This window comes from Colletotrichum graminicola (assembly GCF_000149035.1).
Source record: "Colletotrichum graminicola M1.001 genomic scaffold supercont1.96, whole genome shotgun sequence".
Classification (NCBI taxonomy): domain Eukaryota; kingdom Fungi; phylum Ascomycota; class Sordariomycetes; order Glomerellales; family Glomerellaceae; genus Colletotrichum; species Colletotrichum graminicola.
The window spans coordinates 22854-46839 of NW_007361100.1; the positions used below are offsets into that span (position 1 = coordinate 22854).

A 23986-nucleotide genomic window follows, 5' to 3' on the forward strand; every position below is an offset into this window, starting at 1 on the left:
GAGGAACTTGGAAGAGGCGTAGGAGAAGGAGAAGGAGCAGAACAATCCTGGGACCATGGCCGACAAGGAGAGAGTCCGCACTGCCTTCTGCAGCTTTCTGGTCTCTTCTGAAGCCACGGCTTGTGCCGAGGTGGAAAGGCGCCTGGCTCTGTTCGCGATGCATCAGCACGACATCGAGGACGTTGAGTCTGAGACGGAGGTGGGTCGCCAGTCTCAGCCTTTGTCGAGTCGTCAAGGCCACCAAGAAGACACCAGCCAAGGTCAGGCCCAAGACGGCTAAGAAGACGGTCACTGGCACCGGGGCGGGACTTTAAGGATCTGATCAACCAACCTGTTCCAGAGCGACACTGAGAACTACACGCGTGTCAGTACAGTATGTAGTGTATGTAGCCATTAGTAGAGTGCAGCCATTGACCTCATCACTATGCTGGTTAGGTGCGATTTAATAAACTATTACCTGTAACGGTTCTGAGACACCAAGCTGTTCTTTTGTTGCTGCATTATAGACACACGTGCGGGTGACGATGTAGTCAGTCCCCCGCATTTTAGGACTTCACCTCCACCACCCTGCTGACAAACAAACTGAGCTTAATGTGACCTTAACATGCAAGCGCACCCCATCCACCGTTCTCCTTCCTCCCCCCTCCTTTCACTTTCCACCTTCTTACTTCCCAGAGACTCCCCCCTCCATGCTCTTCGTTGCAGGGTCCATCATATCGTCTTGTCCGCCCCAAAGAAGACGACATTCCGCAGCATTAATTGGCCCGGCCGACCATCATCGCCGGCAAGGCGCACCTCGCCTGCCACTGCCTCCACCTCAGCAACTACAGCACACTTTACTTCTCCTAGATTCTCAACTAGCTCCTGCGCCGCGCCGGCCTAGGCACTAAAGTCGACCCGGATACTATTATCGTCCTCCCCCCACCCACAAGGTCAAGAGCTCCCTCAGATACCGCCTCAAGAAGCTCGCCGATGACGGCCACGTCGAGCTCAGCCGCAGTAGGAGACGTACGCCAGTTCCCGGGCCGAGCCGGGATGGGATGGGTACAAACCGACACCGCCGCCGGAGATAGACTGTGATGATGACAATGAGCCGCCGTAGCCCCTCCCCCGTGTCCAACGCGCGACGACAGCCGCTTCTCTGTCATACCCGCCTGCGACTCCACGCCTCCGTCCCCAACAGGCCGGCAGCGAGCCATTGCTCGACGTCGCGGGCTTCGGGCCCAGCTCACACTGGAGGAGAACCTCACCGCGCTTGAGATGATGGAGTGTACTGCCGCCACCTCCTCTTCCCACTGCGCCGGCGTTATTGCAAGTCCCAAATCAGTGGCAGCAGCAGCAGCAGCAGCAGCACTGACGACAAATGCCACTGACTCCGACGCGTCTATCCACTATCTTAACTAGGAACAACTCTCGTCCTGCAGTAAACGTCATTGTCGTCACCCTCACCCCCGCCGCCTTAGCCAGCCCAATCAGCGATTGGTACGTGGCCATGGTGAAGGCCGCTGAGCAACGCGAGTGTGTCTGGTTGTCGCCTCCCCGTCTGCAGTCTTCCCTATTAAACCCTCACTCTCCTCCTTACCTGTCTCAGTGGCAGCAAAAGTAGTAGTTACTGTTCCCCTATAAATAAGAGGGAGGAGCTGGTGGGAGCAGTGAGGCAGTGCATGAGGGTGCTTTAGAGTGGCTAATGTTGGCATTAAGTGGTGGTTAGCGGCCGTCTTATTGGTGCTTGCTGTATCTAGGCATGGGAGTATGACTATCTAGAATCTTGTATTGTTTTGCTGCTGTAGAGTATGCTAGATAATGTGTCTTTCTGTGTATGCGTATCTGCCCTCTTAACTATGTTTAGCTTGGAATGACCTGTTAGAGCTAGAGTGGAAGCAAGTAATTGGAATCTATGTAAAAAGTCTTGTTGGCTAGAAAAATAAGGTCCTACTTATACTTAGCATTTTACCTAGTCTGCTGCTATCCTTTTGCCACTCAGGCTATCCTCCTGCTGCTAGCGCTACTAGTAGAATAATCTCTCACGCATGTAGGGATTCCCCCGGTTGTCCTTGGTGTGTGCCACCGGCTCCAGGCCAGGCCCTCAGGCGTGCAGCCGCCGTTGTTGTCAGTCTTAATGTCATTGACGCCAGCTATAAAGCTTAGCTGGCTTGCAGTCGTTGTGACTGTTTGGGATCCACTGGTAGAAAAACTCCATGTCGATGGCGATAGCAGGCTAGCCAGGAAAGGTTACTGCAGGCCTGGTCGCGGTGCCATTTCTGCTACTGCTGCTGCGGTTGACAGGCGGCGACTGGTGTATAACCACGTTGTGGAGCACAAGAGCTGTAAAGCAAGCCCGGTCCCGCATGTCGGCAAGGCGCACGAGGGCAATAGATTAAAGGAACGGAGCGACGCAATGGATCTGTGCGACTCCGTAATCAGCGGGGTTGTCAAGGAGCTAGTCCATCCTTTCGTCAAGTACCACGATCAGGGGTATCAGGTCCAGCATAACGGTAACAGCGTGGTTAAGGCGTGTGATTACGTCTGATAGTAGGGCGCAAGCTTCATTAAGGACAACCACATAAAGTACTAGCAGATGTTCCTAAGGGACTCTAGCGTCTCCCTGGCTGTAGTGGCGCCAGGTGCGGCCTCTCTAGGGAGGTCAAGAGTGACTATCACTAGCGGTCTTGTGGCTATTTCCAAAAGGCTCTAGTGAGTTTGATTAACTCTGTCCTGCTGGGTTGAGTTGGTGGAACGTGTGGACAGAGGGCTCGGCCGCTCGCTGCGCGCAGTCATGTACACCATCCATGCTGTGCTGAAGGATGCCAGAACGTCAACGTCCTTGGCGAGGCTTGATAAGTCAGGCCTGGTGGTTGTGTGGTGTGTGTGGGCTCTGATGATGATTCCTGCCTGACCGAGACTGTGACTTTGGGTTTCCGTTTTCGGACCTCGACGACATTTAGCAGGCGCAAGCTCAAGGCAAGGGACACATCTAAAGACCAGTACTTATCCAAGGCTCGGATCTTGTCGTTGAGAATCGCTAGACGGGAGATGACCTTGGATACCTGCCCTGGAGGGCGGCGAGGGTCTGGGCGGACTTGTCGCTGTTTTTTAGGTCGTCCTTGGTGGAGCTAGAGCGGAGGCTGGCGGTGGTACCCAAGTTGCGCCTCTGATCCCAGATGACATTGAAGAGAACGAGTCGCAGCTGGACAGGAAATACTCCTCTAGCACAAAGTGACCGACCGGGTTGCAGGCGAAGACGGGACACCCGCCTCGAGGCCCCTTTCGGCATTTACGGCGAGGCCGACGCATACTCCAATTTCGACGTCAGCGAAAAGGGCATCGCCTTCATCGCCGAGGATGCCGGGCTCTCGCCCGAGCATGCCGGCATCTCACACGTCTACTATGTGCCCCTCCGCTCCTTCACCGCCGCCGCCGAATGCATATCAGACCGTTTCTCGAATAACTCTCTCAGGGGTATGCGTCCTCCCTCTCCTTTGGGGTCGTCCATGTTTTGAGGTCCTCGAGAGAACAAAAAAGATGACGCAGCCCCGGGTTGGGAGTGTAGCGGTCTGCTAGCCTGTGTAACGACCCTGTGACAAAGCCGAGAGACATGAACATCGGCACAGAAGCTTATCGGACCAGGTTCGCAGAGTAGAGTGCGAGCATATCGAGGTGGGGAACAGGCGGAGGAGGAAGAGGACGAGGAGGGGCATCGCGTGTCTGGGCTGCACTCAAGTAAGCGGTAGTTGTGGGAGAGCACAAAGTAGGACGGCCAGACCGACTACTAAGGCGGCGTGTTGCAGGATCCGACACCCCGCAGGGGTAGAGAGCGCGGTTAGGTCAAGCTCACGAATCTACGCAAGAGACAAGAACGAGAACGAGGGCTCTAAGGAATAGCGCCGCCTGTTGACTGGCAAACCGGCAACCTCGCCGTCGTCGACCGAGGGAGTCTTTGGCTATGAAGGCTAATCGTCTCGGAGACAGAAGGCCAGCCGGTGTGAAAGCAGAATCGGAGGTTCTGAGGCTCGCAGCCCGCTGACTAGATAGACAATTTGATTGCGGTGAAGGAGTTATTGCTGCTGCTGCTGCTGCTGCTTTTGCTTCGAATGTCGCTTGTGGCCATTTTCAGGGGGGCAGCAGAACGGATCATCCATTTGGTGCCTGGTCGAGTGCCTCTAGGTCAGAGACGATGAGGTTGGCTAACGACGCCATGGGGACGACAGGTAGGAGTGCCATGTCGAGAGGGAGGCTGGGCTTGACGCGGGAGCGAGGGAGGGCTGATTCTTGGTTTTCACGGCGAGAAGCAGACGAATCACCATCCCAACCTCGGTGTGATTGTTGACAGGATTGTTAGGTTGACACAGGACCGGGATCGTAATGCTTCAACTGCCACATGTGTCATCTGTTTGTCCTCATGTCATATTGATATCTACCACGCCTAAATTTCATTCCCAGACACAACAATTTTCACTCCATTCACTACCAGGAGCTCGAAATCTCGCCTGTTGTCGCATCGGCGTCGCGGTAATGGCTCCTGCCAAACCTGCGGGCAAGTATTAAACCAGTCCGGCGGCAAATTTCTCAGGCCTCTCCGACCGAGAGAGGACGTAGTCTTTCACCTCACAGCGTCCAAAGGCAACAACAGGCTTCCCCAACAGTCAGGAATCCGAGGTTGACCCACCACGTCAACCAACGCCAGCCGTTGACATTCTGAAAACAGAGTGGCCTCCGGAACACGGCAAGGAGCCAAACTCGGGGAAGGTGACGCGGCCGGTATCCTCTGTATCATCCGGCTCTAGGGCGTCCTTCCATCACTTTTTGGGCTCCGTTGGGGACGAGCGAAGTAGCGCGCTATCGCGAGTGCATGTGGAAGTTGGGAGCGGTTGGTGTCCTGCTAGTGTTGATGCAAACGGTTCACCCAGGGCAAATAAATAGAGAAGCAACTTCAGCGAGGTCTATTTAAGCCAAAGACCACAAGAAAAGGCCGGCAACCCAGCAACGTGTCGTGGCCATTGATCTCTGTTTACTGGTGTCGTCGTGTGTAATACCCCCTGTCGTGATGCCCTCATGTGCATCACGCGCATCCGGCTCCGGTCGGCCGATTTCTCCCGACCGGAGAAATGGTTATTCCGAACCGAGCCTCGTCTCCACGCAGCTGACCCACTCGAAGAATACGTATTTCTTCGGGCTGGATCACCTATCTCTACACTGTAGATAGTCAAGCCGTTTTCCCTATGATCTTTCCTACCCGAACAGTGCCTCTACGACAGTTATGAGCCCAGTTCGCTCTGGTGTGCCAGAATAGTACAGCCCCAGAGTTAGCATCTGAGCGTCATAGACCCTACGGGTTCGAATCCCGCGCAAGCCATGGACAGGGAGCGTTTTAAATCCAGCAGATACAAAGTGTCTTGGAAAGTGAGCCTAGGGGGGTGCTATGATGGCTTCCCTGTTAGCCCAGTGATAGCAGGCAGATCACAAAGATAGATCTCTGCAATCTGGGGGGGTGTGTTGTCCTACATAAGGCGTTAATTGCTGCTTGCAATTAACGGCGTCGTTTTTAGCACGACACCCCCTAAACCTTGTCTTCCAGCAGGCCACTAAAGACGTTGTGCTGCTCTCTGCTTCCTTCTGGCGGGTAGATAGTAGATGGCGACAGGTTAGTAGTTGATGACTATGGCTGCTCCATGTTCACAGCTCTAGGACGTGGCTCCATCCAACAGTAGTTAATGGCGTAGCCATACCAAATGCCATTTCATAGACGAGTCTCTGATTCTCAATACCAAGTGGCCATTTGCTCTGTCGTCTGCCAGTGTAGTAAACATAGACCCCAGTACGGCTTCATCGTACCAATGCTCCCAATTCTATTCCACCACAAAAAACGCCATGTTCCATCACGTGCCATCTCCCATGATCGACAAAAATCTAGAGATGCCCTTGTAGCTCCTTGTGTGCATTGCCTTGTCGCCGCTTCATGTCCGTGGCGTTTTCCCGAAATTTCCTCACCGCGTAGTTAAGTACAATGATGAGCGCAGAGCACTCGCGGTACCCAAGTCGGGTTTCGTCCGCGAGATCCCGCCTGTTATCCGTCTCGAGCAACTGTGTGAGGTCCTTGTCGAGCAAACGGGAGGAATCCTGCACGATGTTCAGATGGCGGATGGTGCTGTCGCTCAACTTGAATAAGCTACAATCGTGTTGGTCCCTCCAAGCCAAATTGTTCATGCACATGATAGTTTTTAACGCCTTGTGGAAATCTTTCAGTCCCTTCGCGTTGGCAGCCTGTGTTTCCGCACGGGTTGCCGACTCGACCGTCATCAGGTGCATGTTGTGTAAGGTTGCGATAGCGTCTGCTAGAGCGGCTTGTCCTTCTCTGAAAACTTCCTTCCGGGCCATCCACTTCAATAAGTCGTCCGAGCCATCCTGGAGCAGCTCGTCAAAGTTTCTCATCCGTCTGTTCAGATGCTTGGCAGCCTCCGCCTGAGCTCGAAGTGTTCGACACTCGCCGTTGCTCTCGGTGGACGCAAGTGCGCGATCGTGCGAAACGAGCATACAGTGGCGCAAGTACACTCGCTCGCGGGCGCCGTCAATCGTCATCGGTAAAGGCTTTCCATCAGCAACGTGGCTCGCGAAGACGAGAGCGTAAACGCCGCAATCCCAGACATTTGGCTGTTGCGGGCACTGTCAAGCGTCAGATACTCAGGGTGCCGACGCATGCAAGTTGAGAAACATACCGCCTCCTTGCGGAAGGTAATGGGGAGATCTTTATCGTTGTACAGCCATCGTAAGTAGTTTGGAACGAGGTTATTGCCAAAACAGCACTGCCTATTGGACATTGAGTTGTACTTGGTTAAAGTATTGTCTTGTGAGGACCACGAGAACAAAACCTAATGGCTGGAGTGGTTCAGAAATAAGAGTGCTTTTGGTTTATTGATCTCAGGCTGTAGTCGCAGTCGATCTCGTTCGGTTCTTGTTTTCGAGGCCAAGGAAAGACTCTCAACGACGCCAATCTTCTTGCATGCAAGACGTCGGCCGATCGTGTTGATAACCTCATCGTTCAACCATTGCTCATCCTCAAGAGTCTTGAGGCCACGCATAACCGTCACCATGTCTACTGTTCTCCGAGCCGTCGGACGAGGCGTTCTCGTATATTCAGGAGTGGTGGGTTGACTCGCGATCTGCCTGGACTGTTTGTCCAATCTCGGCTTCTTGACTGATGCCACGAACGATGTTTGTTGGTCTTTGGCTGACGTCGAGGCGGCCGAGTCGCTGTAGATCCGTTTTTGACACGACCGGGTGGTCACATTCCCAGGTATCAGGTTGGACACTTCATCGCCGTGCTCGGAGGGGGTGATCTCCACGACTGTGTTCTCCTCGGCTGAGGCTCCAAGAACTCCAGGCTCTGTGAATACGGCGTGACGATTTTCATCTTCTTCGACCGTTTCAAGGCCTTCTTCCTCCATGACGGACTGGTCGTCAAGCATGAGAGAGTGGGGAGGAGAAGCCGGATCATAGACCACAACGCCAAGACCATCATCAGATTCCGAATCGTAAGAAGGAGCGTCTTGATTGCCTGCTGAATCGGGCTCCCATGACGTGAACCTCGAGGCCTGTAATTCACGTTCGGTTTGCGATTCTGCTCTTTTGAGAAGTGTAGAGAATGTGACGCCAGGTGACGATGTTTCGCTTTGTAGGGCCTGACGGAGTCGTCGAGGCCTTTCGGGGGAATCTTGAAAAGATGGTCGTAGGTCTTGCAATGGCGTCGGAGTGTGTGGGCTGGCGTCTATGTCGGGGCTCTCTCGATGCGCAGTTTCGATGGACGCAGTGACGGAGGGCGTCGTCTGCCTGGCATTGGCCTTGCGTTTCGACTTTCGCACGGGGGAGGGGATGGCGGCAAGATCTGGGTCAAGGCCAATGTCAGTGGTGTAGTCCATGAGAAGAATGACGAGGGCTTTGTTGGTGGCAACGCACAAGACTTGCCTGTTTGCTGGAAGCGATACAAATCATGTACAACGTGCCCTTTTTTGAGTCTGGGTTGCGCTGTCCAGGCGTCGTAGAGCTGCTCGACGTGCAAGTCGGGACACTTCCGTTTCAGCCTAATGAATGAATCGGTGCTGGCGCGGGAATTGACGATTTCGGAACCAAAAAGAAGCAGTAGGAGTCCGACAGATACATCAAGCCACACAAGTATCTTGGTGTATTGACGTGATATGTCGTCGCGCAGGGTATGGATTACGCCGGCCTGGCTTGCATCCGTGGCGATGTTTAATATTTTGCGGTGGATGTTGGTCAACACCCAACGGGCGAAATCAGTCTTCTTGAGGATTGTGTCCTGGCGGAATTCGGCTTCAAGGTCTAGCCACAGGGTACACAGCGTCTCCGGGGCTGGGTTTGCCAGAGCATTGAGCTTGGTCAGGGTTTCTTCAACGGGCATAACGAATCGTGGCCAGAAGGCTGATGAAGGTTCATGTTTGGATTAATGAACGAGTGTTGAACTGGTAGGAGAGATGTTGTTGCGGAGAAAGCGTTTGGGTGTAGGAAATGTCCTAACAAGAGGGGTTCGTTTGTAAGACTGAGGAAAGATGCTGCCCGTGATATGTGTGGAAAAAGACTTGGAAGGCGAGACGCGTTGGTGCCTTCACTGTTATCTTATCGCCAGTTTATGGCGGCGTAACACGAGATTATGTAGCATAAGACCTGACGTCACTGTCGCGCTGCACGCTGCGCATGTTAACGGGGAACATGGACGGGTCACTTAAAAAAATTGGCCATGAGCCTCCGGCCTCCAACGGAACCGGGATACTCGATTCTTCAAGGGGGACACACCATGAAATGTGTTAAGCCCTATTCTCTCTTTGCACTTTATGCCTTGTCTAGGTAACTGCACTCAAATTCAGGTGGCACCCAAAACGGCATAGAGGGTGGGGCTGTGGGGAACTGCAGGATATTTTTCCACTGCAGTTCTCCACTTTTGGCAGGATTGCCACACCTGCCGCCACAGGTGTGGCACAGACCACGTCCCCACCTTTTGGTCATTCGGCCGATTCGCCGCTTGAGAAGTTGATACAATACGGAACCCATGGCTGGTGTACCTACGTAGTGAATACCTAGGTTACTCCGTGCCTAGGTAACCAGTCCTGCCCCTCCATCTATGCATCAAGCAAAGTTACCCCGCCGTTTATACATCTACGCAGGATTATCACCTTACCGCGTCGCCTATACATAGGCTTTGCTGTAGCCGTCAACCAATTGAAGCTATTCACAACTATCGCCTACGGTGCATGTCACTGACACGTCGCAGGGAGTAAACGTTTCTTTGTCCGCCAACTGTCTTGCCAGAAGTTCCACGAAATTCGCTTAAGTGCTCGTCAAGGTTATAACAGATACACTATCCCTATTGCTAGCCACACGATGACTCCAAACTTTGCCACCAAGGATGCCAAAAGCCTTGCGCCTGGTTTGACGCGACGAACGGGGTTCATTGACGTCGGGTGGGAGTTATCGGTTGAAACCCCGAGTCCATGTGCTTGTGTGATGAGTTGGGGGTCTTGATCGAATGGATTATCGATCCGTGTCACAATTTCGCTGTGGTGACCATGTTCACCACCCATGCAAATCCTAATTCCCAGCCCAGCTCAACAACACCTATTCGCCCGTTATAAGCCCTTTGACAAGACACAGGTCATTACCCCCTGCATTGTTTCTCCGCATCTCATCATGTCCAGAGCAGGTGCCAAGTGTAAACAAATAAACCTCCCTCAATCTCAAATCTCTTTCTCGGGCCACAAAAAAAATAAAAAAATGAAAAAATCAGCCGTTACAAGCAGCAATTGGCAATCAGCGCTGATCAACACCGATGTAGGAGTCGACTTGGTGGCGTCGCATCCAAAGGTGCGGCCACTCGAAGTCTGGCACATGGACTATAATACGGCGCCCGGAAGCGCGTGCGAAAATCCAGCGACGCATTGGTTGAAACAGAAAAACTTTACGGCGACCGGTTTGTAGTTTAATTAGGCTTCTTAGGCTTCCAATAATGTTCAAAACCAAGAAAGCTAGGCGTGGTGCAGAGTTGTATAATGTGCTCAGTTCCCTGGGGAAATGTGTGCAGTCTCCAACCTTTCCTCCTCCTAACCACTAGACTTGGCGGCATCCGCTCTCCCAAGATTCTCTACCTCGGCCTTAAACCCGACTTCTTTCATCTCTCCCTTGGGCGCAACATGAGCAAGACGGTTTTTTACATCTATTGCCTTATTTCTCTTGGGCCTCGTGGCGGTGCGGAGGCCTACCAGACGACGATTGCTCTACCAACAGTCCTGACGATGGCAATCCGCACAATAATCTAGCGCGTTGCACATATGGCATCACAACACTTTGGGACCAATTGCCTCTGACACATGGCATGTTGAGACAGCTGCCATAGGTATGGCAGGAAAATATGGTCTCCGTAATCCTGCCATTTATGTAGGAGTGGGGTCCCTTGGCTACATGCTCCGGGACAGGTGGACAGTGAGGTGCCCTATATAGCAATTCGCGACCTACACAACACAAGGTAGCGAGCGCAAGCTGCCGAGTGAACGAATCATTTGCAATGGATGCCTCATGTGGAGAGCTGCGATTCTCGCGATTTCCAAGGCATGTGTCTGCCGACCCCTTGAGGTCTGCCCCCTCCACAAGGAGCTGGTGTGTCTAGCCCATAATTTTAGCGATAAGCGATGCAGGACACTGTTCTGGCAGCCCTCCAAGGGGGCCGGTTCCGGCTCGTGACGGCTTAAATAATAGAAGTGAACGCGTCTGAGGGATCCCAATCACAGGTTCAGCACGTCGTCAAGGTTGCCTGTCCCATGTCTTCTAAAAAACAGGTTCGCAATTATTACTAAATATTATACAATAGCCATAGGTGTCAATTACCACATCGCCCGCCAAACATCGCTGTTGGCTAACAAGCGTGCAATGGGCGGCTTCAACGCATTGAGGGAAGACATGATTTGGCCAAAATAGGGCCTCCAGTCTGTTCAGGAGTTCTCCTTCATCAGGAGGTTCGCCAAATTAACGTTATGAATTGTGCATGATGACCTTTCGGCTTTGCTAGGCAAGAAGGTTAAAACTCAGAAGATTAGTACTAGGATGCAGGCTGGTCCCGGTACGACGCCCCTCAGGGAATGGTTTAAGAAATCTGCCTGGACAAGACGTGACCAGCAGCGCACCGCGTTCCAACTTGAAAGAAATAAGGAGACAGCCTAGTAAAGAAAGGAAAAGCAATAAACTAGTAGATCTTGAAAGTCTCTAGTATGTGTGTTAGCTGCTAATCGTTTGACTTGGCAAATGAGCTTGGTTGTGGATTATCAACCAAGGGAAAACCCGGCGGCTATACGTACTCTACTTCTCCTTTCCATTAATGGCAACTACCAACTCTGCATAAACTCTCTCTTTAATGACAACTTATGGTCTTATTCGGCTGCTAGCTTACCACTACTAAATCAGGGACATTCTCAGCCAACCACCAACATCTGTTATCTGCATATGCGTTGCAGCTTTAGATTAGAGGCAACCGCTTAACAGGTGTTATAAACATCTGATTCTGAACGAGGCTGACGGCCACTTAAACCTCCCTGGCCTGATTGGCATTAACTATCCTGAGAACTAGCTGGATGCCTTAATTGTCAACACTGGTTCTTCTAGGCGGTTGAATGGACAGGAATTAACAGAACTTGTTGGATCTTGGCGGATTCTGTCAATAGGTATTGGGGAGACATTGGGTACTGCCTGTCTGCACCAAGAGAACACGATTCATTTCGAGCTTCTGTGAAAGTTTGGTTGAGCCGGGCTCATTCTCTTATTTCGCCTGATCTAACTAAAGAAGCAGCTTGCGAGCTTTCTGTCACTATTGTAATGCTTACGTGGTGATAAGCATATTGACAACAGAAGCTTGTGTGCGTCTTCGTCCTGCTCGATTTGAATCCCTGGCGTATCAACTTGAACATGACCGGCATTCCTTGTTGCTGAGCAATGGCTTGTTTGATGTTTCCTGTCACTCGGTACCCTGACATTTCCCGCAGATGGCGCAGACCGAAAGGTCGACGAGGCCAGTAGTTCATGTGCGTTTTGGAATTGTAACATTTTCTAGGTTTGCTGGTTAAAATCTTATATGCTGGATACATTTGCTAAAGGGTGCTGCTTGACCTACAGTATATCCTATACCGAAGCAGTCCATGGCCATTGGATCCAGAGAGTAAGAAGACTGCTGCTGTTGCTCCCAGAACACTTGAGAGTGCATATTTAAGTTTATGGTGGTGACGCCCGAGACGCATTCTTCTGCGAAGTGCTGGATGTAGTCGCTGAAGGGCGTTTCTTTATACATAGTGTATTCTATGGCCATGAAACTGGGAGAGCAAATGGACCGCTACATGTTGGCATGCTCTGGGGTCAAGAAAGGCACGGCCCTACCAGAGTCAGATAGGCGGTCGTTTATGATGTTAACGCCGTTGGGCACGTCTAATGGCGAGACTACTTTTTGTGCTCAACCATGGTGGTATTCCAGCTGTCAATTCTGTCTGCATCATGCTCTCATAGAGTAGGAAAGGTTGGTCGGCTCAGAATGCACCTTTTGAGGGAGCCATCACTGGCGCACTTGTATCAGCGTTTGCCGGTGTGGACATGGCGATGCCTCGCTAAGCTAGAAGGCTGCTTAAGTCAATACGTGCTAGAACCTAACGTCAGGAGGGAATCGGCTACACCTGAAAGAATGCCCCCCCCCGCAGCCACTGTGCTGGCACTGGTAGGACTTCTCTCCTGTGTGGGTTGGGTTGTGGCGATTGAGATGCAAAATTTGGGTAAAGCTCTTGTCACAGCATGGTGTTGAGCAGCGGTAGGGACGCTTGTTGGTATGGATGCAGCAGTGTCGCTTAAGTCTGTCTTTCTACTGAAACTCTGTATAATGTTGATGTTAGATTAGCGCAGATACCAGTAGCCGTAGAGACTAGTTAAGTCATAAATTAGCTTGTAGAAACTAGCCTTGCCACAAAACTGCCAGTTGCATGTGAAGAGGTAACAGGTAGGTTTGTTCTCGACGAGGTCCATGAGTTCCCCTTTCTCTAGGGCTTTATCATGCGACGGTGATCCCGCTGCGGGCGACAAAGGATATGGAAGAAATCTTGAGGCTACGGGTGAGGAGGATAGGTTTTTGCAAGAGCTGCAGGGGATGTAACATTGGAAGGTTCCGAGTTCTGGTCGAGGTTCTTGCTAGTATTTTGACTTTTCCCACTCTTCTCACGCGCATGGAACACTACAACTTCTTTTCGTAATCGACCAACTCCCAGGGATTCAGCGTGACAAGCCCCAGATTCAATCATATCCTGCAGGGATCGACATTAATTCATGCTGTAGTTCCGTGCAGTAAGGTAGCCTTATTCACATGAGCGGAGTATCATCCCAAAAGACAAATCGTTGGTCGCTTACAAGTCTCTGGAGGATCGTGCGTGTCATCTGTTGCGTTGGATCGAATTCTGCTTTTGGAAGGAAAAACGTGTATTGGGTAATGTGGAAGCCATAAGTTGTTGAGTGAGGCCGGTGAAAACGTATAGGCCGGCTCTTCAGTCATGAATAGCTATCCTATAGGAGCCTGCTGTATCCTATCGAGTTTGCCAGACATAACTAGAGAAGACAATCTGTCCTATATGTAGCGCTATAGTTTCACAGCCATGCACGGGTTTCCTGTTCTATGCAGCATGCTCTTTGGCTGAGTCGTACTCGCTTTTGAGAGCATGGGGGAGTAGTATATAGAGATGGTTTTGTGTCGGTACGAAGATGAAGCGGCACCTCTCGTGCTAGCACCCATTCGGGAGCCGTTGTTGCAAGAACGCGGCGCGTCATTTATTGAGCGAGGTATAAGTCTTTTGGGAGAGGGCGGTAAGATTCCTTATTGGGGCTTGGAAAGTGTACTGATTCGATCTTCTGAAAGGATGGACAGGACTTCGTAAGGTGTTCAATATCAAAGAGATAATCACCCACAGCATCTTGCCATCAATAAAATCCAAAGCGTTGAGAATCTTCAGGTTTGGCGTGGTCTTGTAGTCGACCCTATCGTCGGATTTTAGGATCCGCACAAGGGTGGTTGACTTACCACCGTATTCCAGAAAATGGCAATGCCGGCGTAGTATCCATTCTCTCTCCACCACAGAGAACGTCTTTTGCGCTTAGCTTGCTTAGTTTATGTCACAAGGTAAATAAGTGTTAGTTACTGCCCACGTAAATAACGGTATCGTTTTTACGTAACAGTTTGCTTCTATCGGTTGGGTGGATTGGATCGTTTGGATCGTTTGGTTGGACCAAACGGAGTGCCTCGGACGTCAAGACTCTCAATAAGCCTCTCGACACATGGTGATTATTGTTCTAAACACTTTCTAGAGGATAAAGCTTCGTAGGTGCAAACGAAGAAAGCAACAATCACACCTGACATTGTCGGAGTGTCGTTCGGGTACGGGTCGAAATGCGACATGCTTTCCTGGGCATCGAGAAAAGGGATAGGGACACAAAGGGTCTTACAAAATAGAACAGCTGTTCTACGCCATTCAGATGAGCCAGGACAGCAAGGTAATAATACAGGCGTCATATTGTTAGGCCTTTGTCGCTTGCCAGATAATACCGAAGCCGCCAAACAGAGATCCATCTATCTTCGTCATCAGCTTCGAACCCCTTTAGCCTGGGATGTCATTTTCGTTGCCCTGTCGCCAGAGTCTTAGAGGGGTTGCCTTCTACACTTTCAACGTGTTCTTGGACAGCGATTCCGTGCTTGTAAGCAGAAAGCCAAGGTGTAACATATATACTCGTTTAGAAGCACTTACCAGTAGCATACCAGGACCCCGAGGCACTCAATACATAGTAATGCTATTTTAGAATACGCTAGGTATATAGAAATAAGCATATAATCTGGTGAGTCTGGGAGACGGTAGCGTAATAGCTTGAGGAACGGATAGATTACATGTCTCCACATGCGTCCTAGTATAGCGTTGTTGCTTGTAAGCTTCCTAAGATCTAGGCTAGCTAACGGATGCTATAAAGTCGAGAATAAATCGTGGTGTTCATGTAGCAAAGTGCGGTATAAGGCAATAAGCGCCTGCCACTGGATATTGCTCAGCGTTCAGCTTGTATTCTTGGTTGATGACCGAATGTTATAAACCTCGATGCATTTACTTCTGCCATGAAGAGTCCGGCTTATATACCGCTGACTTCAGCCACAAGCCGCTCTTGGCTAATAGGAGGAGTTTGAGGTTGTGTAATCATAACATCTGGGTCGTTTACAACATCTAGGCGATAGAATTTGTTACTACAACTGGCATCTTCCTGTACCCACTGCGTCGTGGCGCTGTACAGATTTCTGTAAGTGAATGGGTTGAGGCTCATCTCTTCTGGGACCAACAACCAAAATTAAATAGGGATTTTGTCACAACTGGTCGAAACCAATATGACATGTCCGGCTCCCAATTGCGTAGGGAACGCCATGATGGATGTTGGAAATGCAATGACGGGAAGAAAAACCGCAAGGAAGCAGCTTGTATCCATGGCTTGGTATTAGCCTGTTTGATTGACCACGGTAAATATAGTAACGTTCAAGCTGGTTTCTGTCTGGTACGTACGTACTATTTCCTAGGGCAATGACTTGAACCAAAGAGACAGGAGAAACAGCTACGGGACAGAAGTGGCTCGACAAGATAGGAGTGTGGCTGAAAAGTACCCAGTCTAGAATTTTAGGAACCAGAATTTAGTTCCTTCTTGGTTCCGTTCCTATAATATCCAGTCAGCTAGTAAACCAGAAAGCTGGTATGTATCTTGGTTCCTGAGGTGTCTGATACATATGTTGTTGTTGGTATATTTAACGCCGGCTATCTCCCTGAGAAGGGCAAAAGGCGCCCCGTTGCTACATTGCATGTCTACAGATCTCCTATTTACACGTGGTACAGACCATGCCGCCGCAGACCGGGGGGTCTCTGGTGTTGTGAGTCTTTAGCTGTCAGGGGCCTGTGGCCCCCTCGACTTTTCATCCGCTCGGTTGGCCCGGTGGTCTCGGCATTGCAGTGCCGTGGCCTTGGGGCTTTCCGTGTGACCTCATGTACCACCTCCAAAGACGATCCTCCTCCTCCCCTTCGCTTCAGACATCACCGCTCTAGGTTTCGGGCTTACACATATAACACATCTTATCGCTTCTTCTGCCTCTCGCCTGCGATCCCCAAAGTCAGCAATACAATATCGCCACAACTCCAAATGCATCTCCTCCCCGTCCTTTCTCGCCCCGCGTCTAACGGCGACAACAAACTGCCCTTTCGACCTCTCCGTCGTCGTTGTCTGTCATCATCGCCTGACCTTCTCTTTCGTTGAGGAAACCCACTCCTTCGCCATGTGCCTCAGCAACACCCGAGCAACGATGTGAAGGCGTGCCCGTCCACCACCTCCGCAAAGGCCGATACCAGCCCATCTCATGGCACAACTGCGGCCATTTGCTCCGCGCCATGCACCGCCAATTAGCCAAGCACCGCGCCACCACGGCAAATTGCCAAAAGGTGACCGCCTGCCTGTCTCCCTTCCGGAAGCCATCGTGCTCCCGGCTAACCGCCCGGTGCCCAGATTGCCCAACCCGAGCTTCTAAACGCCACCGACTGCGCCTTTCCAGACGCCAAATTCGCATCCCTCATAGTGCCCTATGTCAAGCAACGTCTCGCCGTCTCGCCGTCGTCTTCAACCAGCTCGTCGCCAGCGGCGTCATCACCTCCTTCCACGACCCCGACCACGTATGGCGCACCACCTGGGCCCCCTTCACAGCCCGCTGGCTGCTCGATACCTGGCCCCCTCTTCTCGCTACCCTCCGCCCGAACCCGAACCCGGTCCTGGGCCTGGCCCTGGACCTGCTTCCCTTTACAAACCGCCCGTCCTTGACAGAACCGCGACCTACATTCCCTCCATCAATGTCTCCGTCATCAGCAACGCACCTACCGAGCCCTGCGTCGACCGCCGCCGCCCGGCACCCCGCCTCCGCGTAACCATACCCAGCACCTGCTTTGCCTCCCATGCAATGCCTTTCTAGGATTATATCCCAAAAAACAAGGTCTCCTATTTAATCCCTGAGAACTGAATGAACAAACCAGTAGGATATAATGGGCGTGGGGTAGCACTGGAGACCGACAGAATCCGTGCTAAGCAGAGAGCCGTAAAGTTAAGGGAAGTTGTCAACAATAGATCCTTAGAGCAAAATGCTGCTTTCACTGTTGTTCCTATGGAGGATGTTCTTTAGAACCAACCCCTAGCTCTTAATCATCATTGACAAAGTTCGCAGACACTCGCTGCCCGGGAGGAAGTCAATCGCCAGAACCAACCTTTAACCCTCAATGATCAAACCCAAGACCGTTCAAAGACACTTGCTGTAGGTAGGTATGCTACTCAATTAGACCAGCCTCCAATCCTAAACAACGTCCCACATCACCTCCAGACGCCCACCCGTTCTTAGATCAGGATAAGAAGATAACCAGAGTGCCTGCTGACGACATCTAAAATACTACATTCCCACTCAGAATAGAACCCTCGCAAGTGCTATATAACCAGGATTCAAGGTATCTACAGGTATATAGTAAGGACTTTAATCTTTCCTTCATAATACTATAAGTACTAGTTAAGAGCACTTCTAGGTATAGCACTATAAAACTAGAGACTTCCCTACTCGCAAAACGCTTTAAAACCATTAGACTATAGTCCAACTTGTTTACATACATTCTAGCTGTGGTCCAATACCATAAAAGTTCAACCTATATAGAAGCGCTTTTAACTCCCCCAGTCAACTGTCCAGCCCTTCAGCTTGAATTGTTCCGCGGAGGCTTGGTATACTTCCTTCCTTACCTCGAGGTGCTGGGCAAAGCTCCTTCTCTCGCTGCTGAGCCAAACCAATGGGGGTTTGAAAAGGACCAGTGGGAGTACCGGACCCGTAATGATGCACTTGACAGTCCTCACCAACTACGATGGTGCTTTTCTGTAGGGTTGTCTATAGATAGCATAGCTTGTGCCTGTTAGTGGAAGACAGGAAGTGTGTAACCTTAGGCTGGCGGCAGCATCTAGATATATTTGCCGCAAAGTGTTAGTCCCTCTGAGATTACAGACCCACGGTAACGTGTACACATGCATCATAACTATGCCTACAAACAGATGCAAGCTTTCTCACGTTCAAGTGACATAACCTGTCTGTAGGGTAGCGGCCTGCCGACTCAATAATAAGAGTCCTGCTGTTACCTAACTCTGATATAGAACGTGTTCTAAGGATCTTGTTAATAAAAGGGGTTAGTGAAGCGTTTTGTCACTCGTACCTCGCAGTTTAAACAGATAAAAGCATAAAACTTGACCCGAATGATGCGAGTGGCGGAGTGCTATGCCATTCAGTGTCACTTATATTGATTTAAGTGTATCTGACTGTTTCCGTTTACTTTCACGGGTGCCTGTTCAGGCTGGCTTTGGAACGCTGGCCTTGACCGAAATTCCAACGACGTAAGACCTGACCTTCTGCGTCGCTGTGGCCAGGTACTCAACAATAAGACGCAACAAGGCCTACTAAAACTCTGGAAATATGTCATGTTGATTCAACAGTGCCTTTGACGGGCTTTTGAATGCTACCCAATTCAACCAACTACCGTCGTCATATGTTATGCTTAGGAACAAAGCCCTGGCGTCTCAAACCCAAGACGAGATTTAACATATCGCCATCCACACCCATTTCTGCAGACAGGTCGATCACAGCTCAGCCTACAAGATCGAAATTGACGAGCTGCGTCTTTTTGGCCTTTTCTTAAGCAGAACTAGCACCAGGATTCATCTCTGTATTCTCCGCATGTTAGTATCCCCACCAGATCGTAAAGAATGCAAGGCAACCATCTTTAAATCACTTGGTCTGTCTGGTGCGCAAGAAAGTAGACCACCGCGGCTTGCAGGGAAGCCAAAGCCTCCAATGGCTGAGGGCTCCAAGAACCTGGAGGCCACGGAACGGAATGCCCATTGGCATTCAGATCTTTCGGAATTAAGCTTCCGCCAGGTGACGTATACATTGCTATCTCGCTGTGGCCATCGCATTCTACTCAAACCTGACCCTTGAATCAGCTGAAGGTCAGTAGCAGGGCCGATGGCCTAGAAACGCGTCGCAGTGGGACATCGGCTTGGCGCCATTGCAAGGGTGACTCCCACCTGAGCGAATCAATTACAAGACCCAGAATGCGCTAGTGACATAGCCTTGGCCCAGTTGGCCCCTAAATATTGACCTAATCTAGCATCGCAGAGTGTAAATCCGACTTCTGTGTCTTGACAGGGTACAAATCTAGCCAAGAAAATAGGGACACAGAGGAACAATGCGTCCTTCTATATGCCGTCACGAATCCGACGAGGCCCTAAACTAGGAACCAGCTGGTTTTATGTCTGGGCGCCTAGGGTCCGACAGGATAGTAGAGGCAAGGCAGGCAACAGGCCGCATCCTTTAAAGTCAACCGGTATAACGTTTGTTCTTGGGAGAGCTAGACAATTTTTCTAATGCCAAAAGTCTTAATATATTCACAGTTCTAAAATGACCTTAGAAGGTATCACAGGAAGCTTGTGTATGTGTGGCGGTTGTTGTCAGCTACACCACGTGCTATGTCACATAAACAAGCTTAAGGGCCCCCTTTATATAGGCCCTCTACCTAGGAGATTTATCTTCCTATAATATAAGCCTTTTTTTACTTATTTATATCTCCCTACCTACTATATACTTTAGCTTATAAGAGTTATAAGCCTAGCTTCTATTAAATCTTATAATACCTTTATTTTATAAGACTTATATAGTATTATAATTCTTATTAGCTATATCTAGCCTTAAAGTTAATATACTTTTAGACTTTATAAAGCTTACTTACTACTATAATTAGCCTATATAGTTTAAGTATCTTAAGTATAACTATAATATTTATAGTATTTAGTAATATATTAACCTTAATTGTTACAATATTAACTATCGCCTAGATATTAGTAATATAGATTAACGCTAATTAGTTAGAATAACTACAGCTAATTTGCTATAGATCCACCAGATCTATAGGGATATTACGCAGTGAATTCGCCACGTAATCCCACAATAGTTTTCCTTCTTTACATATAATTTAAAACTAGTATTTACCCCTATTATTTATTACTACCTATTAATACGTATAGTTAACTATATTACTATCCTAGTAAAACTAACACTAATTAGTAGTTAACTTTATAGTAACTACTACTATAAGCTACTACAGATTAGTAAGGTAATATAAGAAGAGGTAATTTTTCTATTAATTATTTACAGTAGCCCTAATTAGTCACTAAGAATCCTATTTATAAATACCCTTATAATAAGATTACACTATACGCCTATTATAGGTTAATTTATATTACCTAGTAGTTATATCCCCTTAATATAGTAAAAGTAGTAAAAATTTATATTATTTATATAAGTAAATTAACTTTATTACTATATAAGAAGTCCTCTATCTAACTATAAAAAACACCTTACTTTACGCGCTAACCTACTATTAATTAGTAATTATTTACCTTTTACCTTCCTTTTATTATAAGCCTATAAAGCTTACTAACTTTCTTTTTTTTATATATTTTTCTTATTTTTCTCTAAATTATTTTATATTACTAATATAATAGCCTTTATTACCTATAAGCTTACTATAAGCCTTCCCTTTTTAAGTTTCTAGTTAACCTTAAGTCTTTATAATTATCTATACTACTAGTAGTAAATCCTCTAATAGATATATACGCCTTTTAATAACAGTTAAAAAAAACGCCTATAACTAAAAAGTAGTTAGGCTAATAGAAAGTAATTATAAGTAAGTAACTAAAATAAGTAAGTATAAAGAAATAATAAGTAATATATAAGAAAGTAAATTAACTAAGTAACTTATAATAATTTATAATAAGTACGTAATACTATATAATACTATAAGGCTAGTAGCTATAATAAATAACCTATACCTTATACTAAGTAACTTTAAGAAGTATATTATTCCTAATCTTTAGGGGAGAGATTATATTATAAATATACTAAAGGATCTTACTAAGGCCTAGTAACATAACAGCCTTACTATTATAGTAGTGTATTATATTACTAAGTATAAGGTAAATAACTATTTATATAGTATCCTTTAAGCTAAGGTATAAGTTAACTTTAAAGATTAGTAAACTAAGGATTTTACCCTCTTGCTATATAAAATACTTAAGAGGCTATATAAGTGCTTTATAAGCTATAAAGTATAAATTAATTAAGTAAAAAACTTTATAATTATAATATGTCTTTACTAAGCTATTTAAGATAATAAAACTATTATCTAGAATAAAAAGATAATTAAGACTACTATATAAAAAGTTAGAGGATTTAAAGAGCGCTTAGTAGATAATAATTTCTATAAAAAGATTACTAGTATAGTAGTATTACCTATTAAAGCTATTACTATAGTAAAAGCAGCTAAATAAGCTATAGCCTATAAATTGCTACTAATTACTTAAGTAACCTCTTATAATAATCTATTATTTATACCTCCTCTAGCCCTATTACTATAAAAACCTTAGATAACAGCTAAAATCTATAAAGCCTAAGTCTAACTACGTTTTTTACTATTAGTAACACCTACTATAATAGCTATAATAGTAAGTAGGTAATATAGCCTAATACTAAGGTAATTAATAGACTTAATAAAGTTTTATATAAATAATCTAGGTTTAATATATAGTAGTAGCCTATATAAAACTATTAACTTAAAGTTACTATTTTTCTATAACCTTTATATCTATATAAGTATACTATAAAACCACTATAGCGTAGTAGTAATAGTAATACTTAAAGAGGAGCTATATAAGTATTACACTACCTTATTACTTAGTTATTCTAATAATTTTAATATAATAATAGTAAAGCTTAAATAACACTTTAAAGGTAATAAAGTACACCTTTTACGCCTAGCTAAGCTTTACTATACCTCCTTTAATTTAATTACTAGAGAAAACGCTAGTAAGAGTAAGCTTAAAGTACTTAAGGTACTTATTATGTAAATTACTTAGTTAGTGTAGGTAACTACTTATAATAGCACCTTATATAATAAAGATTATTATAAGTAATTACTTACTTACTACTATAGTATACCTAAATACTTTATTACTATCCTTAATCTACCTGCTACCTTTAGTAGCCTTTATATATAATTATATAGTAGTATAGTAAATTTACTTCTCTACTATAAGCTATAGTTATAATACTTTACTAATAATAATTATAATAATAACTAATACTAAGTTAACTATAAGTATAATAGCTAGTGTAACTATAAGGTAGACCTCTAAAGACAGTAAGGCTATTTATAAGGCCCTCTATAGTTAGCTAGTAGTAAAATACTACCTAATAGTAATTTATTTAAGAAGTGCTTTATTTATAGTAAATTAGGCTATTAGTTAACTAAGCACACTAAAGAGGAATAATAAGCCTCCTTTACGTAGTATAAAAGCACCTACTTTATATAGGCTTTATAGGCTACCTTTAGTTACTTTCTTATTAACTATAAGGGTAATAAGCTAATTTATCTTAAAGAAGTAAGTAAAGATAGTAAAACTTACCTATTAGATAGTAAAAGCTATAAATCTACTATATTTTATACTATAACTACGTACTTTAGTAAGTAGTTAATTAATAGCCTATTAACCTATAAGAAGTTATATAACTAAGTGACTTTTTATACTATTACCTATAAAAATCTATATAAAGAAGAATTACCTAATATAAACATAAAAAGTAGTAATATCTTTATATTTAATAACTACTACTTTACGTCTACCTTTTAAGGTATTATACCTAACACAGGCGTAGCTAAGATATCTATAGCTAGCTAGTAGTAGTACTTTACCCTTATAAAACACCTTAGTAAAGAGATCCTACTAGATACTACCTACACTAGTAAAGTAATAATTTACTTTAGCAGTAAGGATTACTATAAATCCCTTAAGGTAATCTATATACCTATACTAATTAGTAAGCTTATTTTCTATATAATAATAAGTAATACGCTATTTCTCTTTTACTTATAAGATATAGATTACTATAGCGTAAAATTTAATAACCTTACTAACTAGCTTATTAAGAGTAAGATTATTATACTTATTACCTAAAAATAAGGCTATATATAGATACTTTTAGAGCTACCTAAGAGCGCTATTATAAAGTAACACTTAACTAATAGTAAATTACACTAGATTTACTATAGATTTAGCTACCTATTAGTAAATTACCTTTATAAGTTACTTAAATAAGTAGGTAAATCTACCTCCCTTACTGCGCTTAAAAAGATTAATAAGTACTACTATTACTACTAACTTAACATAAAGGCGTCTAGCTACTTTAAATTTACACTATATAATAACTATAAATTTAACTATAAAATCTTTATTAATATAATATATATAGATAATAATAAGCCTATACTTTATATAGTTAACTTAGCTACTATATTTAATATAGTAAGATTCTTACGTTTAGTTACTATAAAGTATATATAGGAGGCACTATAAATATACTAAATTAATATATATCTTAGGCCGCCTAATTAGATTACTACTAACGCTAGCCTAAATTTTTATATAGCTAAATTTAAACATACTGCCTATACGTTACCTATTAAGGTTAATAAAGTGCCTATTAAGGCCTATTAATCTATTAGTAAGGTTAAGTAATACTATACTACCTTTTACTATACGTATAAGATTATCTATATAGACAGTAATTATAAGCCTAAAGTTACCTTTTAACTAGCTATTAAAGCTATTAATAATACTGCTAGCCCTAATAGCCTTATACTAACTTTACTTATTTTTAAGGCATACCCCTATATTATAGATAATTTACTATCTACTCCTTCTACTATATAGCGCACTAAAGTAGTAAAAAAGGCAAAAACGTAATATAGTAAATCTATATAAAGAGATA

The 23986-nt window shown here is 46.1% G+C and overlaps 5 protein-coding genes across 5 annotated transcripts; 2 read left to right on the forward strand and 3 right to left on the reverse strand.

Moving 5' to 3' along the window:
- Window positions 1-55: 55 nt before the first annotated feature.
- GLRG_11617 (uncharacterized protein) lies at window positions 56-280 on the forward strand (the record flags this gene model as incomplete). Its single annotated transcript, XM_008102301.1, has 1 exon — window positions 56-280. One exon carries the CDS (start codon window positions 56-58, stop codon window positions 278-280), a length of 225 nt encoding a protein of 74 aa, XP_008100492.1.
- A 5627-nt stretch (window positions 281-5907) lies between these two features.
- On the reverse strand, window positions 5908-6815 carry GLRG_11618 (uncharacterized protein; the record flags this gene model as incomplete). Its single annotated transcript, XM_008102302.1, has 2 exons — window positions 5908-6648; window positions 6714-6815. 2 exons carry the CDS (start codon window positions 6813-6815, stop codon window positions 5908-5910), a joined length of 843 nt encoding a protein of 280 aa, XP_008100493.1.
- A 51-nt stretch (window positions 6816-6866) lies between these two features.
- Window positions 6867-8413, reverse strand: GLRG_11619 (uncharacterized protein; the record flags this gene model as incomplete). The annotated part of the gene is made up of 2 exons (XM_008102303.1): window positions 6867-7879; window positions 7951-8413. The coding sequence occupies 2 exons, from the start codon at window positions 8411-8413 to the stop codon at window positions 6867-6869; spliced, it is 1476 nt and encodes a 491-aa protein (XP_008100494.1).
- A 4199-nt stretch (window positions 8414-12612) lies between these two features.
- Window positions 12613-12895, reverse strand: GLRG_11620 (uncharacterized protein; the record flags this gene model as incomplete). The annotated part of the gene is made up of 2 exons (XM_008102304.1): window positions 12613-12660; window positions 12692-12895. Coding segments are annotated over 2 exons (252 nt in total), but the record flags the coding sequence as incomplete, so codon positions are not given.
- Window positions 12896-16481: 3586 nt separating this feature from the next.
- On the forward strand, window positions 16482-17009 carry GLRG_11621 (uncharacterized protein; the record flags this gene model as incomplete). Its single annotated transcript, XM_008102305.1, has 1 exon — window positions 16482-17009. One exon carries the CDS (start codon window positions 16482-16484, stop codon window positions 17007-17009), a length of 528 nt encoding a protein of 175 aa, XP_008100496.1.
- Window positions 17010-23986: the final 6977 nt, after the last annotated feature.